Source organism: Heliangelus exortis, chromosome 1 (genome assembly GCF_036169615.1).
Source record: "Heliangelus exortis chromosome 1, bHelExo1.hap1, whole genome shotgun sequence".
NCBI classification, from domain to species: Eukaryota; Metazoa; Chordata; class Aves; order Apodiformes; family Trochilidae; genus Heliangelus; species Heliangelus exortis.
In genome coordinates, this window is record NC_092422.1 from 190,938,489 (window position 1) to 190,960,005 (window position 21,517).

The window sequence follows — 21,517 nt, forward strand, 5'->3', positions numbered from 1 at the left end:
GACTTTTCCCCCACATGATATCTGCACAACTCCCACTGCCACAGCACCGACTGCCAAGTCCCCATTCAAACCCCATTATGATAGAAGGATTTGGAGCCTTCAGAGCATCCCTCTTGTGGTAAAACCTTACTGAAAGAGCCAGTCACAGAGGGCTGAGTCCCATTGTGGTCATACCTTGAGGTCCCTGTGCACGATGCCCATTCTGTGCAGGTAGTAGACAGCATCCAGGACCTGTCGGATCAGGGTGCTGGCATCCTTCTCAGTGTAGAAGCCTTTCTCAACGATGCGGTCAAAAAGCTCTCCCCCAGACACCCTGGAACACACGAAGGGAGGCCAAAGTGTGAGGAAATGCTTTGTAACGTGCTTTCCTTCTCATGAAAGTATGGTCAAGGCCATGTAGGAGCCACAGGCAGTCCAAGCACACATCCCTCTGGAGCTCTGGAGCTTTCCCACTGTCCTAACAAGCATTTGGTTTTGGTTTCTTCACTGCCTCAGACACCAGAATAGCAAAGTAAAGATGTAACAGAACTAAACCAGAAATAGTTAAAGACTCACTAGAACTTGAGATGGAAATCACAATTTTACTCTGGCAAGAGCCAGGGAAGCAGGTGCCAGTTTCCATGCTGTCCCACCCTAGTGAACAGCTGGATTTGGTCTGCCTGTCCCACTGAAGCTGGAAAGCTCCCTACTAGTGTCACAGAACCATAGAATAGTTTGGGTTGAAAGGGACCTTTAAGATCATCCAGTTCCAATGATGGAACCATGCAGGGGCAGGGACACATTCCACTGGACCACGTTGCTTAAAGCTCCATCCAACTGATCCTTGAAGACTTCCAGAGATGGTCCATCCACAACTTCCCTGGGCCACATGTGCCAGTGTCTAACCACGGTCATTGCAAAGAATTTCTTCCTAGTATCTATCCTAGTATCTCATCTAAATCTCTCATCTTCCAGCTTGAACCCATTCCCCCTCATCCTATAACTACACATGCCTGTAAGTCCCTCTCCAGCTTTCCTGGATTGAGAACAGCCATGAGGAAAAGGAACTGGGTGTCTTGGTTCATGAGAAGCTCAAGGTGAGCCAGCAATGTGTTCTTGCAGCCCAGAAAGCCAATTGTACTCTGGGCTTAATTAAAGGAAGTGTGGCCAGCAAGTCAAGAGAGGTGATTCTCATCCTCTACTCTATTCTGGTGAGACCAGAATGTGCCCAGTTCTGGAGCCTCCAACACAAGATGGGAAGGGGGCTCTTGAAGCAGAGGGCCACCAAGATGATCAGGAGGGCTGGAGCATCTCTCCTGTGAAGACAGGCTGAGAAAGTTGGGGTTGTTCAGCCCAGAGAAGGCTCCAGGGAGATCTCAGAGCAGCCTTCCAGTACCTGAAGCAGGCCTTCAAGAAAGCTGCAGAGGGACTTTTTGTAAGGGCATGTAGCCGTGTGACAGTGGATAATGGCTTTAAACTGGAAGAGCTTAGGTTTAGGTTAGACATTAGGAAAAATTCTTCAGTGTGAGCATGGTGACACTGCCACAGGCTGCCCAGGGAAGCTGTAGCTGCCCTATCCCTGTGTTCAAGGCCAGGTTGGATGGGGCTTGGAGAAACCTGGTGTAGTGGGAGGTGTCCCTGCCCTTGCTGAGTGGAACTGGATGATTTTTAAAGTCCCTTCTAACCCAAACCATTCAGAGATTCTATGATTCCTGTTTCCGCTTCAGGGACTGGGAGGTAGCTGTAAGGTCTCCTTCGAGTTTCTTCTTCTCCAGGATGAGCAACTCTAACTCTCTCAGCCCAAACGAGCCCTTGGAGCCCACTTTTCACTCCACTGGCCAAAGCCTGAGGTTTGCCCTTGGAGGAAGAGTCTCATTCTCCTTTGCCCTTCAGTGAGTGAAATGCATATGGCAGGTACTGCCAGTACCTATAGACTGTCAGTCTATTAAAGGACTCTGAGTTTCTGGAAATTTGAAATGCTCTCAGAGGCTCCCACCTTTACCCATAGACGTTTGTTCCTTTATCAGCAGCCACAAACTCTTCAGGCAGAGCACAGCCTCTGCCCAGCACTGGCTGCAGATTGTTATTGATGAGGAAGCACTGATTATCAGAGCAATTAATCATCAGATGCTGACAGAGATGGGGAAAGTATTCCACAACTTGAAGAGGAAAGAAAATAAAACCTTGACATACCACTAGCTAATGTCTGCTATATTACGCTTTTCCTCTGCCCTGCTAGAAATGAGAAGATCAGAACCCAATCTTAAATAAAGAATGGACACATTAAAGCTCCCTGGAGAAATATTTGGGGCAAGAAAAGAGGAAAGAAATGTCTGAGTAATTGAAATAATAAAACTGTCAGCAAAAAACCTACCCTACAAGGCTAAATAAAAGATTTCCATTTTAACAAGCAAAAGCTATTAAAAAAATGTATGTGATGTTTTTTTCAGCAAGTTGCACCACTTAGCATATCATAAATAGCACAGCAAAACTTTCTTTAAAAACAAACCTAATAAAAGGGAAATAATAAATGATTGCAGCCATTAAATACATCTGGAGTGGGGGATTGCCATTATGGGAACACTAGGTAATTCAGACACAGCCACTCCAAGCAATAATCTGCCTGAATAATGCCATGAAGTCACTTCCTAGGGAATTTGGAGCCTGAATAGAAGAGAGGGCTACTGCTGAAAATGAACACAGCTTCACAACTGAAAAGCAATCTAGGGAGTAAAAAAGTAGTCCAGATAATCCCCCTATTAAGCATTAGGCCAACAAACCAAACAGTTTGATAAAATTATCTGTGATCAGCCCCAAACTCTGTGGTAGAGGCAAAGTTCACCCAGGGACTGGAGTCTGGAAGACCCCATGTCATGCCAGCAGCCCTGGGGCACTGCTGGACTGGTGGGTGATAAGGAAAACCCCCCTGGTACCATATGGAATTAGGGAGCCCGTGGTTGATAGCACAGTGGGATAAGAGCCACAGATGGGCAGAAGCTGCACCAGAACCTGCTCTGAGAGGACACCCTGACCGATGCACAGAAAAACTTCAATGAAAACTCTTTCTTGCCCTGTTCCTCACAACAGGAGTTGCAGTCCCCATATACATGTGTATATATAATATACATCTGCATACATGCACAGGGTGCATAGACACACTCCTTCAAACCCCTCTCAGCATCCTCTGCCCACCTCATCCTGTGCCTTCCCAAGGCAGAATGGGCACATCTCTGCCCAGCCAGTTGCTGAAGGCAGATACAATTTTATTGAATCTGGCTCCTATTAGCTGACTGCCTTTTTATATTTCCCCTGCAGCCCTTTTGTTTCCTGTGGATTGATTGCACTGAAAATTGAGCCCACACAGTAATTAGTATGACTGAATTCAGCACATTTCCCCAAGAAAATGCACTGCATGCTGTTTTGCAATTTCTTACAGTAACTTTTGTGATATTCAAGAGATGAATTGCTTTATTACATACTGATTTACATCATCTGCTTTCCTGCACAAGGACTCTCTCCTTCAACATTTGCAGAGAGCATACTTCCACAAAATTTTTTTATGACAACAACAGAATTTCCCTCCATGTCAGTTCACTCCTCATCCCCCTTAAGCCTCAGTCTTTAATTGAAAGTTTTTCTTAGTCAAGCTTAGCCCAGTGGATCTACTGTACCCAGGCTCAATCTGCTTATAATTTTATTTCAATGCACAGAAAATATTTGTAACCTCTTAAATGATGTATTGCAAGCCAGAGCTTAATCCAAGGACTCAGAAAGAGCAGCTGGTAAGTTTGCAGCCACTTTCTTATTCAGATTAATTGCAGCCCAGGTACCTGCTGAGAGTCAAGGGATCCCTGCTCCTATTTATTCATGGGGTCACTCCACATAATGGAACACAGGATTTACATTACATGTTTGCCCTCACCTAGGAGTCTCCCAGCTGTGGGCATGTGTCACGGCTGGGTTCACCTTCCAGGGCTGCTCTGCAAATCAGCACCCAAAGCCATGACTACTTTCCATATAGAGCTTATGGTCCATATGGCTTTTCTCCTCCAAAATAGGGTTAACTCACCCAAAACATTATTGGAACTGCTGCTCCCTGTGTGGTGCCTGAGATCTGCCAGAAGTCAGTGCTGTTCCAGATGCAAACCAGCAAGGGCAGCTGTGGGAGAGCATTTGAGCTCCAACTCATGGTGGAGACATGGCCTGTCTGTCTCAATCCCAACCCCCTTTCTGGCATCTTGCTCTGAACAGACCTGGGCACTCAAAAAATGCTCCTGCAATTTGTTTGTTCCAGTCTTTATTATTCTGGGATAATTCCCTTTTTGTTTTTTAATGGCAGCACCAGCTTTGCCCTCTCTATGGCAATTCTGAGCAGTGCACAGAAGGCAGAGTTGAAAGTGCAGGGAGTAAGAGGAGAATTAGGTCTTTGTCTTAAAGAAATTTAAAACAGAACAGAAAGAGAGGGTGGGAGGAATTTCTGATTAGTGGAAGAGGACTGCTCCTTGCTCCTGTCTTGCAGCTGGCACTGGCTCATGGAGCTGGGCACTCTGTCCCAGTCATGAAGCACAAGGAACCTTTTTCCCCTGCTGATTTTTATCTGGGTTCCTTGCAAAAAAAAAAAAAAAAAAAAAAAAAAAAAAAAAAAAAAAAAATCAAAGAAGATGTAGCCAAGTGCAGTTACCTGGGAAGCATTTCACCCTGGGAACAGCTCAAGTGTCATGCTGTGATCCAGAGTATATTTAGCCCTGCTCAGGGCCTCAGAGCTGTACAAAAATCAGCGAAGTAGCTGCAGCTGCATCTTATTCTGCATTAACACCTGCTGGGACCCCCTGTGAGATGTGCTGCTCCAGCCATTGGTCCCTGCGTGGCCACCAAGCCGTGGCTCTGCCCTGGTTCACCAAAGGGTGTGGGGAAAGCTCAGTGCTTGGAGAAGGAGTTAAGCTGGGTGTTCACATCACACAGGGAAAGCATCAACTTTTGGCCTGCCTGGCTCTAGGAATATGGGAATCACTTTCAGAACAATGCCCTGAAGATTCATCTAGTTAAAAATGGAAAACAAAAACCCTAAACAAACCACAAAATAAAACAAAAATATAAACATGAATGCTTTTCACTTCCATATCTTTTACCTGATGCTATATGCCTACAGAGTCATAGAATGGTTTGGGTTGGAAGGGACCTTAAAGGTTCCAAACCTCCTGCAAGGACAGGGACACCTCCCACCAGACCAGGTTGCTCCAAGCCCCATCCAGCCTGGCCTTGAGCACTACCAGGGATGGGGCAGCCACAGCTTCCCTGGGCAACCTGTGCCAGTGTCTCAACATTCTCACTATAAATAATTTCTTCCTAATATCTAATCTAACTCTATCTTCTATCAGGTTGAAACCATCACCCCTCATCCTATCACTACATCCCCTTGTGAAAGTCTCTCTCCAGCTTTCCTGCAGCTTTTTCCCCTTTAGTTCAAGTTGTAAACCTTTAACATGAGGAAGGCCAGAATAAACATTTTTTCCATTTTTTTCATTGCGTGTAAGAGAGAATCAGACTTACCCCAAGAAACAACCAGGATGTACAGCAATGTCCTTGTCCACAAGCCCTACCCTGCTAAGAGCAATGCCTTTCCATCTAACCCCATTATGAAGAGAGACAGTAGGACACAGCTTGACCATATGAAACCAGAGGCATTATCTGCAGTGTCAGCAAGGAGACACAGACTGCACTGGGGTTGCAGGTTTTCCTGAGATAAAACATTATGGATGCAGTGTTTCATTAAGGAAATTCATGTATCAATGGTGCAGATGATGCAAATCTTTCAGAGGATCTATCCTGGTGCTGGAGTTTGTAAGAAACTCCTACAGTGCTCTGGTCTAGGGTCAGCTATGCAGAGTTTGTCCAGCTCTAATGATGATGAACATGGAAACAGAGACAGATGTTAAAAATAGAATTGTTATATGTTCTTATATTTTTAATTTTTTTTCTCCTGGCTGGATTTGAAAATCTTGCCTCTTGTTTGATTGTTTAAATGTAGATCCAAACCTCCAGCACAGGCTGCCACACTGAGTGTCTTGGTTGAGAACAGCTTTCAAAAAACTTCCAAAATTCCAGTGCTTTTGTGTACACAGATGAGGAACCCCACTTTCTGGGCTCTGTGTGTTGCACACTGTTGGCTGGACACCCTACCCAGAGACTGGGAGACATTAAAGTCCTCATAAGAGGCAAAGGTGAGGCTGCTGAAACAATGTCCTAATACCTATCAGGGCTCTGAGTCTTTGTCACCACACAATTCCTCTATTTCTGTTATTTCTAATGTAAAGACATGGGAGAGATGAGGAGACATTTCAGCATTAGTATTACACGTTCACTTTACATTAATCCATTTCATTGTGAAGTTAATGAGGAAAAAGCCAAATTGGCAATCAAAAAGAAAACAGCCCCTGACGCAAGGAAGGAAAAAAGGACTTGATCAACCTTTTTCTGAAGGAACTGATTCCCTTGCAGCATCATCAGGAAAATCCAACATGAAAAGTTTCAAAGAAATGCTTTGCTAAAAGATGAGCAAAGATGAAATAAAATCTCTTTCATAATTTAAGACTTCTAAACTCATAAACAAAGAGCCAGTGTCTGGGTTTCTGATGGTTTGTGTGAAACCTGCACCCATGCATTGCAGATGATCCTACAGGTACCTGCCAGGCCAGCACTGCAGGGGGTTGCTGGCAGGGGACATGCCTACATCTGTTAGACTTCAGGTAAAAAACCAAAATACATGAATAAAAGAACAAATCAATGCTTTCATGAAAAAGATGTTATTCATCTGTTGACATGAAGTATTTATGTTACCCTTTTTTTCTCTTGCTGGTACCATCTGTGTGTACAGATAAATCCTCTAAATTATTCACCCCCCCTGTTATCAAGTCTAGCAACCTTTCTGCTTGTTTTAGGAGCTTGAAAAATAACACCCTTTGAAATACCACTTTGGCTTCCTTGCCATTTGGCAAAATGTTGATGTTTTTCTTTTCTGTATCCTTTGGAGTACAGGCTGAAATTGCTCTGGTTTGTTTACTGCTTGACAGTTTAATTGCTTTTTATCAAAAGTCTTATTGATGAACCCATCAGCAGTAGATTTACACAAAGAATCCCACTGAAGCCCTTCAGAGCCAGGAGGCTTCTCCCTCCAGAAGCACCTGAAGTTCAGCTGATGCTTCACTGCAGCCCAAGCCAGGATCCAGTGGACAAATCATCAAATTGCCACCAGGCTGGGTCAGAAGCACCAGGAAGGCAGAGACATCCCCAAGGACTCATTAAAGGTTTAAGCCTTCAGCTTAGGGATGCCTAACAAAAAGAAGGCTGATTGCAGGAATCTGGAGCATTCCAGGCCAAGATTAAAAATAATTAGAATACAAACATTACCCTACAGCTGAGAACAGCTCATTGGTCAGAAGTTACACATTCACAGTTTCCTACAATATAAATCATAAGAAGCACAAAGCTCAGCCCTGGGGCATGAAGGTGGAAGTGTGAGGTGAGATAAGGAAGACTGAAGGGACTGTTCCTGGGAAGTTCAGGCTTTGAGTATGAGCTTTCTCTAATGAAGAAATTATTATTAATACAAATATTTACATTTTTAAAATTATTTTCTTTTTAATGGTGGGCTTTGCTGTTTGGCTTTAAACTTCCTCTGCATTGTGAAAATGCATGAGAACCAGAAAGAAAAGCTTTGCAGCTCACTGGCTGAAAGGAAAGAGAAATTGGCTGCTCCTGTCTCATTGTTCAAACAGCCTAGCACATAAAAAGAAAATGAGTGAACAGATTAATGATCTCAGACCCAGCAAGGAATATCATGATTATTTAAACTGACCTTTTGCAAATATAACTATATGATTAAAATTCTCATTCTACCAATAATCTTAGGTGTTAATCAGGGAGGGACAGATATTGCTGTAGAAATACTGTGTGTTCTGCAGAGACCTGCAGTATTCAGATCTCAGAAAGCTGTACTGGCTTTCTCATTTGCAGCACATCATAAAGTACCCAGCCTGAATGAGGCAAGAACTTCCCTTGTTATTGGAGCTTTAAATCACCTACCTTAAAGTTTGACTGCAACATAAGCTCCAGTGCCACCAAAGAAAGGACACGGGATTAGTTTTGCCTTACTTTTCTAGAATACAAGTGTGTGTCCATGTGGCAGAGAAGGTGTTTCACCATCTCCTTCCATAGTGTTCAAGGCAACATTGCTGGGGGATTGATTCTGAGGGGCTGATGGTTCCCCAGCCCTTCATCACCAGTGGGCTGCCCCCTATTCTAAAGGGGTTTTCAAAAAGTTTGGGCAAAAATGAGGTGGTCATCTCTCAGAAGCAAACTGAGCAAAACAAAGTGTGGGGGGTTTTTTTACTGCATAAGAAGTTTCATATGACATTTACTGAGCAGCTGTATTGATGCTGTGTTTTGGAAAACAGACTTCTGTTTCTTCTGGGACAAGACCATCAAGTCTCTGGAAAGCTCAGCTCAGAGCTGCAATGTAGTTTGGCAGTTCAAATCTTTGGAGACAAGATTTTCCTTCTCAGAATCCTTATTGCAGAACTCTTTTGAGTTCCATAATTTTTCAAGATCAATACTGCCTTGTTTTATTCAAAATTTTATTCCATATTCAAATATTAAACATCATTTTCAAAATTTCCCCTGGTTCCATCAGCAGGAAGAAGCGTGACAGCACTAACAGCACCCAAATGACAAAGGACCTCAGGTTTTTAAGTCTCTTGTGACTAAACCCTACTCTTTCATGTCAGCCCTTCAAATGCCACCACCCCACTTACCTCCATCTGTGCTTGTCCCCCCAGGCAGCAGTGGGGGGGGATACCTCAGACCTGCCAGCTCCAGCAATGCTCCATCACCACTTAGGAGGAACATAGCTGCAGTAAAGCAACTTCCAATCAAATCCTAAGGAATACTGCAGCAAACTTTCATATCCCTAGTGCTCTGCTGAGGTCTACAAACACCATGATGTGCAGAAAACGGGCACATCTTTTTTTCCACTGTGCTGAGCTTATAGTTTGATTGACACCTCCAGAGGAGCCAAGGAATCATCTAGTGTTAACAGACTGATCACACTCAAGTGTGCTCCTTGCCATTTAAAAAAAAGAACTATGGAAGGTGATGAAACACTGGCACAGGTTGCCCAGAAAGGTTAATAGATGCCCTATCCCTGGAAACATTCAAGGTCAGGTTGGATGGAGCTCTAAGCAACCTGACCTACTTGTCCCAGCTCACTGGGCTGGATGGCTTTTAAAGGTCTGGTCCAACCCAACCCATTCCATGATTCTATGATTCAGACACACATGTTGGCTATTCAGTTAACATTTCTTCATGGCTTTGTATTAAATGAAAAGGCAAAGCTGAAGCTCAGCAATGGTGATTTTCACCTGTGAATCCTTTCAGCACATGTGAATCTGTGCATACAATGGTTTCATGACAGGTTTCAATGTGGAAAAAAAAAAATATATATTTAAAATGGCAATAAAATATGAACAGTATGCATTGAATAACCCAGAAGTTTAGTTTTAAAGAAGCAATTACTCCCTTACTTATTAATTTCCTTATATGAGATGTTAGTAAATCAGCCCGATCACTCTCGTTTGTTGTGTATATACATATATATATACACACACATGAGGTTTTGTTGCTTCAGCCTTTTTCCTTTTGCTTCTAGAAAACAAAAAAGTAGAGCTCTGTAGACAAACCACCACACAAAATATGTTTTCCAGTGTCTGAGGACTGGAATCATGTGTATCCTAACTGCTGTCACATTTCTCCAGCTTTCCACAACATAAGTGGAGAGTAAAAATCTGGAGGAGATTCCTCACCTGACAGCAATTTAAAAGTAGGTCATGTTTCAGCACTAACTGTTTGGGTTTGTTTTCCTTTTGACTTGTTTTCCAATGGAAACCAAGCTCGATGTCCTGCCAGCATTAACTAGGAAGAACAGACCTAAAAATAATGAGAACTGATGTCACTGAAAACGGATACCGTAAGTTACGCAACGTCGGGCAAACAATTCTGAAATACAAGATGAATGCAGCACTAAGAATTGTCCTGACTATCAGAAAAGACCACAGAAAACTAGAGCAAAGTCACTGTCAGCTGGACCACAAAATGCTCAGCTTTTCTATGTATAACACTTAATTAAAAATTGCTTTTGTCTGCATATTCCTTTTTCTGAGCCTTATTTCCACGTGATTTCCTGCAAGCAGGTTTGCAGGCAGATGGCATTGTGGAAACAGTCAATGACACAGGGCAATACTTGTCTCTGAAGAGCTCTGAATCAACTTGTATCATCTGTACCTCACAGGAATTCTATTATTTTTCTAGCTTTTCTATAGGTTGTACAATATGCACAGGCTTTGGATTTTCCCTCTGTACTGGATGAACGCAATGAAAATTTATTTTGAACCAAAGGAAGAAATGCAATCAACTGATCAAGAGATGTTGTTATAAAAATCAGCTTGTCGAAGCATTGAGTAGATACAATACATTGGGAAAAATATTAAAACCAAAAGGACCAATTTAACTTTAAATGATATAGATATCTTGTTTTATCAGACTATCACAACAATTATATATACATTTTTAAACTCACAAATGTGGTCTTCAGCTTTTGAGAAAGTGTAAAGAAACTGGGAAACTGGGAACTGGGAAACACAAGGTTCTACTTGTTTATAATGAAGTATTTCTTAAAAAATCTGCAAGGAACTTAAGTAAATAGAAGGAAAAAAATGTATGGTACATGAATGATTTTAGGACATACAATCTCTATAAAAGTCTGGAAATAAATGTTTGACTTATCAAGGACAATTGTCTGAAATGCTCTGCAGCCATGAAAAAGCAAACAGAAGGTCTGAGACAAAACTGAGTAAAAAGGAGGAAATATTTGTCCCCCTAAACATCCCTGGTGCACTCACACCTTCAACACTTCTGGCAAAGTTAATCTCACCCAGTCTTGCAGTTCTACAGAACAAGCATCTGTATGAGAGCTACAACCCTCATCTCCTTCAGCCAGCAGAAGGAATGAGGCATTTCTAGGGTGTGATACTGCTAAGAGCAGGGTGTGAGGGACAGAAATGCCAATTCCTGTGTTTATTTGGACAAATCCCACTGTGATGACCTTTAAGGAAAGAGTCCTGAAGATGCCTTGGCCAAAAGTATAGTCATACAGAAGAGATGACAGAGGAGATACAGTAGTGCTCTACAAAATCCTGAAAAGGATGGAACATGGAAAAGGGAAATACAAAGAATAATTTCACAGTCCAGATGAGAAATGGGCAACTATATGGAATTAGGAGGTGGCAGATTTAACATGAAAACATTTGTCATCTGAGATGCAGTCCTGGCACAGCTGAATCTTCAGCATGACCCAAAAGAATGGCACTCATAGTCTTACATTTGTGCTCATCAAATTATTTATTGAATAATTCACTCAGTTCCAGTCTGAATGTGCATATCTACGTTAAGTGAGTCTTTTGATTCACTCACTTAAGATCAAATATGACAGACTCATAGATTTTAAAGCCAGTGTAATAATCTAGTCTGACCCCAGACAAAACAAAGTCTGTACAATTTCTGCTTCAGATCTTTAGTTCCTGGGTGAACAAAAAACTATCATTTAGCAGCATAGCCAGGCTTGACTTAGAAGATGCCACTAATCCCTCATCTACTTTGTCCAGTGGTTCATTACATGCACTGACTAATTACATGGAGGTTTTTTCCATTGATGATTTTTGATGTCCTGCCATTGGATCCCTACCAACACTGTCTGCAGACTTTTCAGCACCATTAAAGCACCCTTACTCTTTTCAGGTTGTGCTAACTTCATTTTTCTTGTTCCAGTCTGATGTTTCTCTCTGAGAAAAGTGATATTCAGCAGCTACCTTCACAGCCTCTTTGAAGAGATAACCAGAAACTGAGCACATGAACATCGATGCTCACTGCCAGTTCTCCATCTGGAAACTTTAATTGCTATGTTGGGTATCCTCACATCTGCATTAGTAATGATTTGGCCATTCTTGACAGCATATGGACCACTGCCAAGCACCTCTATTTCAGTATTGAACCAAATAAAACCTAAAAAGAATATGGAGTCTCCAATATGGAGTCACCACTCTCTTCTGAACATCATCTGTTCACTCTGCTACATCTCAGAATGTTTATTTCACTGCTGTTCAATCAAAATTTTCCCACTGACTGATGTAGACAGACATCAAAATGAAATCTTACAGCTCGGGTGCAGTCTCAGCTAAATAAAACTTACATGACTGTTTCAAACAATATTATATCTTTATATCATTAGCCAGCAAATTCAGTTTCATCTGGAGCTGCAATGGCTCTTGTAATGTCATTGAAAGAACCAGGAGGAAGAGGAATTGATTTTGCAGACCTGAGGACTGCATGCAAATCAATCTCTTGCCCAGTCACCTCTAAAGAGGGGAGAGTGGACACAGGACACGGTGAGTGAGGATGCGTGGCCCACACAAACAGATCAAAGCTGCTAAAAGCAGTTTTTGGCAAACAAAAAGGCCTAAATCCCAGTGCTCCAACTGCACTGCACACTCTGCTGTGTTCCACCTGAGACTTTCCTCTCATTGACCCAAATTCATTGCAATTTTTCACATTACCCATTCTTCTCCAGCTCCGTGCAGGAAGCCTGCAAAGTGGATGTCATTTGTGATGCTGCTCATGCACCGCTGAGGGGCCAAGAGCAGCACTGCCCACAAAAGCCTTGTGTTTATTTGCAGATTCCCAGCTGCCTTCTTCCATGAGCAACAGATAATTTCCAAGCTGCCCCCTTTGCACAGATAAGGCACGGCAGGGCCCAGGAGGACCCACTGATTTATTGTGGTTTTCTCTCAGGGCCTTGAGAGAAGATATATGAGGTACAAGAGGCATTTTCTTAAAGAAAAAAAATAGGGCACTTGGTCCTAATTCCTAATATTCCCCCCTCCCAGAAAAACACCAGAGGTTGGGCATGTGAACCATCAAATCTCATGTGATTCATGCTCTTCAACTACCATTGGATGAGTTCCTCAAGGAGATGCTGTCCATGTCATCCCTGTGAGAGATGGGAAGAATGAGGCATCACCAGCAGCCAATGAAGCAACCAGGCTTGTTTGGCCAGTAGACAAGAGTCCAAAAATGCAGGAAAACCATGAGTGAAACCAGAGAGGACAGAAAGGATGATCTTGCTAACCCCCTCTCCTTGTTCAGTCCATCCTGACTGCCCAGCACTAAACCCACTTCCCACAGACACAGATTTACAAGTTTTATTGTGTGCAACAGCTGAATTTACTGGGTTTTGAGAGAATAAACCCACCCTTCCTGGAGGGATGATATAGCAGGAGAAGAGTACACAAAAGAGAAAGTTTCCAGAATGTCCTACATAAAACTGTGCCCTGGGGCTTATTTTTGTAATTCTTCAACTATTGCCTTAATGGTGGCTGATTTAGTCCAGGTCATTGACATCTTTCTAATAGAAATCATCAATTCATCAAGGAGACAACTTCCAAGAATCTAATCACACAGATGAAAACAGACACGTGCTTATGCTAGTAAGGAAGACTTCAGCAAAAGATGGAAGATTTTGTGTCTGTTATTTTTAAAGTTTTGTTTGCTCCTGTATCTTAACAACCTGGGCTGGCTGACTGCCAGGCATTCTGGTTTTCTCTGGGACTATCCCATGGCTTTGGGAGAGATTTTAAATACCCATTTATACATTATTGCTCCTAGCCTGCTGTCTGTTCTAATATTTCACTCAGTTTCCTTGTCACAGAGAATAAGTCTCCTGCTATTTCTATGTTAATCAACACAAGTGGCTCCACATTAATTTTATCTTCAAGACAGAAAAGCAAATCGATGCCAACAACCAAATCCTTATAGTTCATGTTCAATGTTTTAGGAGTCTGTGTTACCACCACTGTGCCTATCCCTGTAATATCTTTCAACAGGTGAAATAGTGACAAACTGTAAAAGCTGATGTTTGAAACCAGCAAAGCTGCAACTGATACAACAAACAACCAATCTTATCTGGAGAAAAATTGAGAAAAGCTCAACCTGGTTCTCTCAGATGCAGTAATCTGTGGGAGCTCCCTCCCAAAAAGCCCAATACAGCCCAGTTCAGAGACTTTATCTCACACTGAACACCTGGGTCACCCTCTAAATTGATGCTGAAGAAGGGCACAGTGCTGTTCCTGTCCACCCCACCCCACAGCACCAGGAACATCTCCTTCCCACCCCAAAGGCAGCTCCTGGGAAGCACCACCCCAAAGCAGGGTGGTGAAAGAGTAAGGACACAGTCCTCATTTCCCTCAAGCCTTCAGAGCATCCAACAGGATTATCCTGAAGCCTCCAAGAGAACTTGTCTGCCTCCTACTATCTGCCATGCCCCGTGCACAGCTCTTCCTTGAGCTCCTGGGGACTGTAAAGAACATAATTCCCCCATGTTCCACATTTCATACTTAAACAGCCCTATAAAATCCTAATCATGAGCAAGCCCCAAGCAATAGAAAAAAAAATAACAAGCTGTAAAACTGCACCAGCTTCATATTACAGGCATCAAACTGCTCCTCTCAGCTCAGCCCTGCTGCTCTTGGAGGAGCCCAGGGCTCCTAGTGACCCCAGGAGTCTGTTTTCTGCCAGGCACCCTGGCCACAGGGGAGGTATAAGACAGCATCCCACTTCTGAAGGATGTAAAGGGTTGTGCTGGTGGGTGCAATGTTGAGCTGTCACTGTCACAGCTCAGTACATCCCACAGGGACTCCTTGGCATTACCATTTAAATGCTATCTACTTAATTTGGCCATTAGAGCATCTGAGGAGGTCCTGGGCATCCCTGCTGACAAATTCACATGACCTCATCATTTCATGGATTCTGTGCTGACTTAAACATATCTTTTTAATTCTCATTTTACATTTTATGGGGATACACTTATGTTCCAATCCTGGCTCCCCTGCGTGTATTTCATGGTATAAACACAGTTATGTGAAAATTAAAATCAAAATCTCCTCCTCCATCCCAAGCCAAACATAATGATGAGATTAAACCCAAACAATAAGCTAGCAACTATACCCTTCCCTGTGCTCCTGGGCTGTGTGATTTATACACTAATAACACCAGGGACTTTAGAAAACAGCCAGATACCTAGGGGTTTTTTTGCTAACATGGTAGTCCAAGCACACTGCAAAAACTCAGACAAAAATGAAATGCAGCCTTTAGCTGCAGGACTCACAAGCCCTGCACAGAGATCCTGAGCATCCTGCATTCAGTGATAGCATCTGCCAAGCAATGGGCAAATTCCAAGTAGGACAAACCCAGACATGCCAGTGGTCCTGCACTGATGACAACAGAGGAAGATTTCACTCAAACTGATTAATTTTGGGCATGACAACAAAGCCAGAGCACAGCCAGTGTGACCAGCAATGACTCCAAGATTATGAAGCACATGGCAAGGTTGTGATAAAATCTGTGTAGCAGAGCAATTAGCATGAAGTTACTTTTATTCTGACACAGATAAAATCTACAAGAAACATCTATAGTAGCTACTCTGGGCCTTGTCCAGTGCAGATGAGGTCTGAGTAACAGAGTCAGAAGACAAATGCTCTGAGCTGAAGAATGCTGCTGTTTAAAGAGTCTGTGCCTTCTGTGTGCATAGAACACAGAGCTTTTGTTACCTCCCAGCACCTTGGAGCCTGCACACTGATGGATGGTTTTAGGGCAAAACTAGATGTGCAACTGGTTACCTGCAAAGAGTGATTCTTCAACTGAAATGGGATTAAAACTCTGTTCTCTATCCAAAGAATGCCAGGGAGGCACTGAGCATTCAAATCAGTGAATGTTGTGCTGCTCTGAGGGAAGAGACCAAAGAATAGGGCTCAAAGGGTAAAAACCCACAGACCTTACTGGCAATCTGTTTGCCTGAACATCAATCAAGATGTCACTAACACCAGACATGGCAAAGAAATTACTATTATTGCAGTGATGACACCTGGTACAATACAAGTGCTACCACACAAGCCCATAATTCTCCCCAGGACCCTCATGCCAGCAGGCAGGGAGATGAGAGACATGAAGCATCATCCCAGACCCCTGCAAACACCAAGGCAAGAGCATCAGGTCAGGGGAGCTGCATTTCATCTTCATTCTGCCACTGATCCCCCCTGCAACCTTAGGCAAGTCACTGAAGGATCAACCTAAAGAGGGACACAGGTCCCTGGAGGAGGAATTGAGCACTGATGATCAAGGACATGTTTGGACAACCCAGGTACTGCTGCTGCCACCAGGTCAAGAGTTGCCACACAGCCAAATGCCAGCAGCAAAGCTCCAAGGGCATGGGGCACAAACTCTGCTCCCTGCTCCAGCTGGAGGAGGGGAGAGGGGGATTCAAGCCAACAGTTATGGCTCTTGGAAAATGCCCTGAACCACAGGGTGTTTTCCCTGCTTCTTTCTGAAAATGTTCCACCTCTCAGAAAGAACTGAGACTTCCTCAGTGCCACATCACTTACTCAGCACTGTGACTGCCTTGCTGATGCTGATGTCATGGAGTAGTAACAGAGCCCACTAAAATGGACCCTTAACCTTTGTAGGGAGCCAGATCAATCCTTTTAAGAAATACATTCATTCTGTCAGGTTTTTAGTAGATGATAGTGTTAGCCCATGCTGTCTACAAGTAACTGAAAAATCATCAGGCCAAGTCTGGTCTTGAGGAGAGAGAGTGTGTCCACCTCTCCCCCAGGCAATCCAGGTGTATTTAGGCAGTGGAAGAAGCCATTCACTTCAGCTGCTTGTTACAGACCAGTATGGAAAGCACACTTCATCCTGATGATTTACAAAATGCTTTTAGACAGCCCTTAAATAATGAGTTATAACCAGGTATGAACACCCAAAGCCACTGCTGGAAATGCTCTCCCGTTCTTGCTGTGTTATTTATGCTGCTTCGGTTGCAAGAACTCAGCTCCCTGGGCCAGATCCTCAGTTCAGCACCAGGACTGACCCATCTCAGTGCCACAGATGTCTGTTTTCTATTTGGCTGTGGTATTCCCTGTGCAATATTAAAATGTCATCAATTCAGTTTAACAGGCCAAGTAAAGGCCTTAGTCAACCATTTAACAGCTAAGTAAAACATATGGTGAATGCATATCAGGCCAGGGACTGCATTAAAAGTTTAAGGGTTCAATTAAGAGGGATCTTGCTGCTGTGTTCTCAGGAGGTTAGGGAAACAGAAATTATCAATATTTACCCCCCCTGTAGCTGTTAAACACCAGGCCTAAATAGCCTTGTAAAACCATGGTTTTTGTTATAGTTCTATTCCAGTATGTTAAAAGCACCTCTGTGTCATACTCAGTTAAAAGAAACCATTTACTGGGAAAATGAAGCAGATATTTTTATGATTTTTTTTTTTTTTAATAATTATTGTTCTGCAATGTTCTGCCTGAAGTGCCCACATGCACTGAGGCTGGGAGTGCCCAACCCTCCAGCAAGGCAATGCCTCATATCCCAGTGTTCCAGAGGCTGGAAGCTCAGACACAAAAACAGATGACTTAACCTTCACAGTTGACCAAAGCCCTCTTTGAAGATGCAAAACCAAGCTGTATTATTACAATTTTTTCCAAGGTTCAGCTTCCTTAGGGACATGGTCACCCAGCAGACAGAACATTTTAATGAAGTAACACATCCTGCACACAGCAGTGTCACCAGATCCAAGCAGCTAGTGACAATATAACGGATTGACAATATTGTTGTAGATCAATAAACATCTCCTAAAACACCTCAGCTTGCAAGAACAGACATCCCAGATCCCTAAGGCCTGGTGCAGGAGATTCCCAGGTGTTGGGTCTCAGGGAATCAGATGTGTCCATCACAAAACCGTGGTGTGTGCAGACACCACCACAAACCTGATCCAGAGATGTGGAAAGGGCAATGGCACTGCAGCTGGGACCTGCAGCTTTCTGCAGCATCCCTCTTGATCCCTCAGCAGCACAGGCAGAACATCAGACTGAAAGGGAATACACAGAGAGTGTGCAAAAAACCAGCAGCTCCTTGCAGGAGCAGCTGGATCACAAGCCTGGGCTTGCTCCAGAGACAGACGGCACAACAATAGTCATGATTATTGTTGCTGTCGTTATTTATAGGAACAAAAATGTAGATGATTTAGAAGCTCAGAGTGAGCTGCCAAACTAGATAAGGCAGCTGAACCCACTGCCTAAAACTCAGACATGTTTTAGGATATTCCTTCCTGCAGCAGCAGATGCAAACCCTGCAGGGAAGCAGCTCTGGGGCAGGAGGATGCAGTTCTGCTGGCACCTGCTCCACATGGGTACAGGAGCCACCAACCAAGGCAAGATGACAAATTTCAATATTCATACTGAAAAAAACAGTGAGATGCTGAGGTCTGAACCACTACAGACAACAGGGATTTTCTCCCCTGGCTGCAAACAGGCTTTGAATTTGCCCCGAAGGTTCTCAAGCAACAGATGGGACATGGGATACAGATGTGATCCCATAGACACTCTGTGAAGGACCCCAGCTGCAGGGAAAGATTACTGCAACCACCTAGAAAAATACACAAGTGATTTCAACAGGTTCCATGCGTGGGGTATCACAGGGTGCCCAGGTCTCCTCTCCGCCATGCTGCTCTTCCCCTTTCACTCCCATTAAGGCCTCCTCCTTCTGGCCTCTCCTGGTTTTAGAGCATTGATAATGCTCAGAGTTTATCTCCCAACCCTGCTTCTGTACTTGGCTCCAGCTCTGCTCATATCTCACTGATTTTGGGAAGTCACCTTGCACCCTGCCCTCATCACCCTACATGGGAAACACCCATCCCACCTCCTCCAGCCCTGGATCACAAAGTGCCACAGCTCTCGTAAGGGACACAACACTGAAACTGAGAATTGGGAAGAATGAATTTATTTATTTTCTCTAACTTGGTACAACTAAATCCTAACATTAAAATGTTTTTCAAACAAAAGCTGTACTGAGAACAGATCACGGGGCACAGTGCGAAAGCAGCCAGTGATTCAGACATTAATGCTTTTTATTAAAAAAATAAAACGCTGCAATGAATGCCTCAGAGTCCACAAATTATCCTCACAACTATGAAAAACAACCTTATGTTTCAGCTTTGGGACATTGCTTAAAAATTACTTTAGAACTGTTTTCAAGAAAAGTCAATTTATTTCACCCAAGTGGAGATTTAAGACATCAGAGAGCCATCTGGTGGTTTGATTGCCTTCTAATTAAAATTCATCTCTTGGGCTCTTGACTTCCTTTGCTGCTGCTGAGCTGAATTGGCTGTCCCAGAGCATAAATAGAGAGGAATTAAAAATTTTAAGATGTGCAAAAGTAAAATTTAAATATTTGGAATGTCAGACAAGATTTTGCCATTGCTTTGTAAACGTGAACTGTCCCCAAAGCCCAATTTACTCTATTGTTTCTTATGTCTTTCTTACAAGTTTAGAAGTAGAATAAAGTTTCACAAAAATCCTCAGTGGGATGGAAGAAGAAAAGTAAAGTACTAAGTAAGTTTATGTTGCATTTCTATGGCACTGATGTTTTGTTTCATAGAAAGATTTACCTGCCCATAGCAGGGCAAAACTCCCTGCTCATAACAGGGGGCTTGGAAATAGATCATTTTTAAGGCCCCTTTCAACCCAATCCATTTTATTATTCTATGATTTTTCTCCCATGACTTCCTACATTTTGAAAGAGAAATAGATCTGTGGCTTTGGAAATAGACAAAGCAAAAAAGAAAAAAAAGGAGCTACTGAAAGTTACCATTATTGCTGGTCCAGGCATTCCCCTGGCATTTTTTCCAGGGAGAAATCAAAGTCCCATCACCTGTTTCTGGAAGGGTACCCACCCTGGAAGCAGCTCTGGAAAGGGTGGAGGTCACAGCCTGGCACCATCTCCTGAGGCAGAGCTCTGGTAGAAGCAGAACCTGCAGCTCCATTTGCAGTTGGACTCAATCACGTTGGTGCATGTCAAGTGTGCCAGAGTCCAGCTGCCAAGCCAAGCTCCTCTGGGGCTCAGCAGAGGAAAGACTTCATAATTTGCCTAATTAATTAGTGATGAGCTGCTCATTGCTGGTCAGAGACTGCAGTAAATAACAACAGGAAACTCAGGAAGCTCCTCCCATCCTCAGGGATAGCAGCAGTTGAGTGAAATCTTCATGATGACAGCTCTGGATGTCAACATTTACATTCCACCTAAGTGATATTTTGGATGCCTAAAGTCCCTCTTTGCATTTGGCCCTTATCTCTCCATCCCTGCATAGATGGAGATGGCCTCTTCATGATTTATTCTATAATTCTTGGCTCTGAACCCCCCAAACAGAAGTTCCTGCAGGACCAAACTGGTGTCACCCTCAGCACATCCCATCCCCATCACTACTTGGTCCACAGCAGGGCTGATACTGGCTGTGGGTGCCCATGAAGCAGAACAGCCCCCAAACTTTTGGCTGGGCTGTAGTGGACACATCCCACCTGGGGTGGGGACAGACCCCACCTGGAGTAATGGATCCAGCCCCCAGCACAGGAAGGACAAGGAGATTTTGGAGCAAGTCCACAGGAAATGTTTAAGGCCAGGTTGGATGGGGCTTGGACGTGTCCCTGCCCATGGCAGGGGGTTAGAACTAGATGGACTATCAGGTCCCTTCCAACTCAAACCATTCTATGATTAATTCCATGATAAATCACAATCTGGAACAGGGTCACCACTGTCATTACTGGGTTTATCTGAGAAACAAATCCATGTGCTTGGGTTTTTCAGCTGTATCAAGAAAAGTCAATTTTGTGGAGCTTCATTGCACAGGTCTCATCAGTAACTCTGCAAACCTCCCCCTGGACTGTGTAGAGTGTTAGCTAAGAGACAGGAAAGATGGTGACAAGGCAGTATGTCCTCTCTAGCAGGACAGAGTAGGTGTCTTTCCCAGAAAAAGTGACAGGAGTTTCATCTGAGCCTCACAGAGTGATGCTGTGCTGCTCTCTGGAAAGCAGCAAAGCCTGAACCTGAAGATTTTAGAGCTTCCCTAGAGCTCAAGTACCATCAGCCTGGGTCTCTCTGAAAAAAAACCCCAAACCACACAGGACCCTGATTTCAGCCTGAATCGATGCCACCCCTTCCAGCAAAAAATGCAGAGGAGGGAAGTTACTCAGAAAAAACCCCAGCAATTTCTGAGTCTGTAGCAAGGGGAGGACAAACACTGGTTTTGTTTTATACTTTTGGCAGGGACATCATGTGATTCATTGCTCAGATTTTCATCCTTTACAGGTCGGTTGGTTTTCTCCTCCTGCTACTCAAGTACTTTTCCTGCTTGCTTCCAGCATTTTTACCATCTGTATTTTACCATCTGTATTTCTCTGTGATCCCCACAGGAGGAGCCTCAGTACTGCTCTAGCAGGCACCATGCAAGATCACCAAAGAGCCTTTGCAGTTTCAGGCTATATACAGGGCTGTCCTCTCAGTTAGTAGCCAGGAAATATACTTTTTTTGTAAAAAGAAAAAT

At 43.5% G+C, this 21,517-nt stretch overlaps 1 protein-coding gene across 2 annotated transcripts in view; it reads right to left on the reverse strand.

Annotated features, from left to right (window-relative positions):
* Positions 1-21,517, reverse strand: part of CAMK1D (calcium/calmodulin dependent protein kinase ID) — a 227,809-nt gene that overhangs the window by 50,340 nt on the left and 155,952 nt on the right. For both annotated transcript variants that reach the window (XM_071734127.1, XM_071734126.1), the window contains exon 4: positions 175-313. In XM_071734127.1, the coding sequence (XP_071590228.1) occupies positions 175-313 (139 nt within the window). The remainder of the gene's footprint in view (positions 1-174; positions 314-21,517) is intronic.